The sequence below is a fragment of the Mercurialis annua genome, linkage group LG3 (assembly GCF_937616625.2).
Source record: "Mercurialis annua linkage group LG3, ddMerAnnu1.2, whole genome shotgun sequence".
Taxonomy (NCBI): Eukaryota; Viridiplantae; Streptophyta; class Magnoliopsida; order Malpighiales; family Euphorbiaceae; genus Mercurialis; species Mercurialis annua.
Window position 1 is genome coordinate 52,081,485 of NC_065572.1, and position 4,228 is coordinate 52,085,712.

Below are 4,228 nucleotides of genomic sequence, written 5' to 3' on the forward strand. Positions count from 1 at the left end.
AGAAGTTTTGTCTGTTTAACGATATTATAAAATATATAAATTTACTATACTGTGATAATATTAAAAAAAAACTGATTTTTTTAAAAAATTATAATTTTTAGTGTATTTCACGAATTTCCAATTATAAAAATTTTAATACACCAGCTTTTAATTTTTTACAATTTCAAACTTTTCAAATCAATTCTGAATTTTTAAAATTTATGTTAAAATTGGAAAACACGCTAAATTTCATGACTTTTAAAGCCTTAAATGATTTTTTCAAATAATATGTAAAGTACATCATTTTTTATTTTAAATTAAAAAAAGTATTTAGACTTAATATATTTTTTGACCTCTAACCTTACCTTTTTATTTCCTATGACCTCTAAACTATTTTAGTGTTCCATTGGACCTCTTAACTACTTTTTTATTCTATTTAACCCCATGTCAGCAAAGCCATGTCAGCAATTTTATCCACGTCATCGCGCGTGGTGTGCACATTCCGAATGAGGGGTTAAATAGAACAAAAAAAAGAGTTAAGAGGTCCAAAAGAATACGAAATTAGTTTAGAGGTCGCAGAGAATAAAATGGTATATTTTAGGGGTCAAATGATGTATTAAGCCATAATAAAAGTGTCAACTAATTAATAACAAAAGATAAAATCAATACATGGTCAAACATGATTGACCTAGTGCATATCAATAATAGCTGAACATGTTTCTAACACCCAACCAATTCTCTATCCCGACCCAACGTTACACGTTTTCCAGGTTCGAAGGGATCCAGTGCCCAACTACCGACTCCTCCCGGAATTGTGTTATCGGACCCGAGCCAGGAATATGTAATTATAACTAAGTTAAGGTGTTTTTCTAAAGAATTATGCAGACATGAAGCAGAGCCAACAAATCATCATGACCAAACATTCCCTGCCAAACAACCTTAGTTAGCTCAACTAAGAAAAAATGAAGATTATTTACATGCCATTTTGAAGGTTATTAGCTGATCAAAGCATATGTTAGGGAACATTCTCATTCATTCTCAGCAGCAAGGCAACCATCCCGTCATTTCAAATGTCATTCAAGTTTCGGTTCAGCCTTCTCCTTCCAACATTGGGATTCGTACAATTTTCTTATATTCCGCTTCTTTATTCCATCTCGAAAACTGATGCTAGCCATATACTGCACTTCATTACCGAATGAAGAACAGATTTTGCTCTTTTCAACTGTTTTCCTCTTCAAGTATTTTGTTGCTTGAGCCTGAACTGTATCAAACAAAAAGAATTTGCAAAAAATGCGGTGAAACGCGCAATCATAATTTCCCGCTTAAAAAGTGCAGGTAAATCGTATTTGCAATAATTAGTTCACCTAAAAGAATGAAAACCAATTAGTATAAAAGTGCATAGACAAAAGGCATGAATTTAAATATGTAAGCAGTCAATAATAATTCAGGCGGGAAACAAGAATCCTTCAAAACATTATATACAATCTCAACTGCCAGTTTCTAGAGTGAAGGGCGATGATGCAGGCTTGATATCTTAAATGTATCACATAATGGAATGAAACATATCTATTATAGGATAAGATAATACTCCCTCCGTCCCAATCTAATTGACAACATTCTCTAAAGCCAACCACCTCTCGTATGTGCACTTAATCTCAATATAAGAACATGAAATTCAATCTTCAACCTTCTACCAGTATACTACAGTTTTTTTAGTACAACAGGATACTCTTTTGTTGTTAAGCAACATAATGACATTTGTTCTCCGTTGCATCTGTATTTTACATGGCCAATTTTTCTCTCACGTACAGATTCCAACTCAACCACCATCACTAATGAAACAAAAAATCATGCAGAATAAAAGATAACTGAAATCAGATAATAAAGATTCGCCAATAATATGACATATTGTTGATGGTTGTATTTCACTACCAGCGATTTTGAATCATAACAGGTGTAGCCATCCTAGATGCAAATGTGTTGAAACACAAAATTTGTGAATAAATCAATTGCAGAGAAGATACCAGAACTAGAACCAGCAAATTTTACAGCAAGGTCCTTAAGTCTTCTTATTCTTTCATTGCCAGAGGAGTGATCTGTTACTGCACTGGCATCCTCATCCATTTGAAGGCATAACATTGCATTTTCACATGCCTGCATAAGTAATTCCCATAGGTAAAAGATCAAATCAGAATACTGTAATTATAGCACATTTTAGTGCACTTTTAGCTTAAAGATACATCTAGCGGCGAACCATCTTTTTTTTATGCAGTTACAATTACCATCAATACTTAAACCAATAAACATCTGGAAGTAAACTTAACACATTTACCGCCATCCCTAATTAAGATAATTTCAACTTTTTAATCAGCACAATAGTTGTAATAATTTGTAAAAAGAAATTCACCTGTATAGCAGTGGAACAAAAGCCATTTTCAATCAGCTGCTCAGCAAAATTGAGCCATTCCATACGTGACACTTGTAGAAATTGGCCACTTGAAGACTTAATTTTCCGCAAAAGAAAAGCCTCATATTTCAGAGCTAAACAACTCTGTATTATAAGCACATCCGAGAAAACACATACAAATAAGCATCTGATTCCAAAGTTTGTTACCTTTTCTAAGACAATTGAATTGAAAAGAAAACATGCCTGCATATCTCCAATGAGAGCAAAAGCACGAACAAAGAACTCGAGAATCAAGAGTTTAAGATCAGTGTTTTTATTCTCTTTGATTTCACACAAAATAGAGATAGATTGAGATCTCATGAACTCTTTCAAGTTGGATCGTAGCTCTAGTAAAGGCTTCACATCTTTGCATACCATAAGTGACTCTAAAATTAGTAGGGTTTCAGAGTCCAATCTGTCAAAAAATTAAATAATGAAAATGGTAGCACAGAAGAAGAATTCAATGACGATAACTTGACAATCAGAGAGTGAGATTATGAACCTCCTGTTGGTAATTTGGGAGCAAAAGAAGGAGATTGGCTCAGCAATTGAGTTATTCTTTTGAAGAGGTGCACTCTATATCAGGTGAAAGGTAAGGAAATGCATTTGTATAGGTGGCCACAATACTTTGGAATCAAGGTTCAGTTAAGCTGAGTCGAGACTAATTAATTTAAAAGAATTACGGTAAACTTAGAAAGAAAATGACCTGGACATGTGTATAACTGCCAGTAGCGGGCATGGGAGCAGGAGTGGAAATCAGAAGTTGAGGAACATGGTTTCCTGGAATGGTTTCTGCAGTTCTACAAAAGGATGTGAAATTCTTCAATGAAATTCATGCCATGTCCAATCTATTAATAACATAGCATTAAACAAAAAAATTACCCAAGTGGCCACAGAGGTGCTGGAGGAGGGTGAAAAGGAGATGGGGTAGTATAAGCAGAGTGAGTTCTCAGCCGTTTATTTTGATTGTAAGCATTAGAATCTGCCATTATTTCTGTGATCTAACAAAACTTAGCATTAACTATACAGAATTCAGATTAAAAGAAACTGGCTAACAAATAAAATAATTGCACAGAATGTGTATAACTAACAATATGCATCACAAGTTTCTAGCGTATCAATAAGCATATCGCTAAATGGTGCAGCCAAAACAGAAATGCATGGACAAAGACGGGAAAAACTTTAAAATCGATGGAGTTTGGCAGTCTCGTGCAGCTAGATCAGCCTGACCTTAATTATACACCAATATTGTAAGTAACATGATGACTACACTAGAATCTCATCTCAGTATCAAAAACAATATCCCGAAGGAAGAGCATTACAATTTTAGTTAAATTCTTGTTCCTCCACGGCTTCAGGCTGAGTGAGGCAATGGAGTTATCATAAATAAAGTCCTAAACTAACAACATCAACACTTGAGTATTACAAATTATCCATTAGATTTATAGTAAGGAGGAGGAAGAGTACCGCCGGATGCTGCAGCCGGTGGAGATACAGGAGCGGACGCTGCTATGGCCGGACTCCAGTCACCGCCATAAATGCTTTCTTTGCTTTGCTGTTTCTAAATCAACTAATTAAGCCCCTTTTAGTTTTTGAGTTTGTTTTGTTCTTTCTTGGCCAAACCCATCTAGAGACCCTTGTACTTTACACTTTTTTTTCCGTAGGTCCTTATACTTTATTTTTGTATTATCTGATCCTTCTACTTATCTATTTTTATTTTTGAGGTCCTTTTTGAGTTTTTTTCAGTCATTTTGTGTGGCTGGAGGAAAAAAATATTGTAAGTATAGGGACTGGACGAAAAAA

At 34.4% G+C, this 4,228-nt stretch overlaps 1 protein-coding gene across 5 annotated transcripts; it reads right to left on the reverse strand.

Moving 5' to 3' along the window:
• Positions 1-602: 602 nt before the first annotated feature.
• LOC126675116 (protein DOUBLE-STRAND BREAK FORMATION) lies at positions 603-4,017 on the reverse strand. Of its 5 annotated transcripts, none has more exons than XM_050369698.2 (8): positions 3,893-4,015; positions 3,308-3,419; positions 3,132-3,225; positions 2,928-3,001; positions 2,630-2,840; positions 2,387-2,530; positions 2,004-2,133; positions 603-1,240 (listed from the first exon to the last, which is right to left on the reverse strand). In XM_050369698.2, the coding sequence occupies exons 2-8, from the start codon at positions 3,412-3,414 to the stop codon at positions 1,053-1,055; spliced, it is 948 nt and encodes a 315-aa protein (XP_050225655.1). In that variant the 5' UTR covers positions 3,415-3,419; positions 3,893-4,015; the 3' UTR covers positions 603-1,052. The 5 variants fall into 5 exon arrangements, with proteins under 5 accessions (XP_050225655.1, XP_050225654.1, XP_055961188.1 ...); XM_050369697.2 differs by having other exon boundaries at positions 3,308-3,426; XM_056105214.1 differs by having other exon boundaries at positions 1,066-1,235; positions 3,893-4,017.
• Positions 4,018-4,228: the final 211 nt, after the last annotated feature.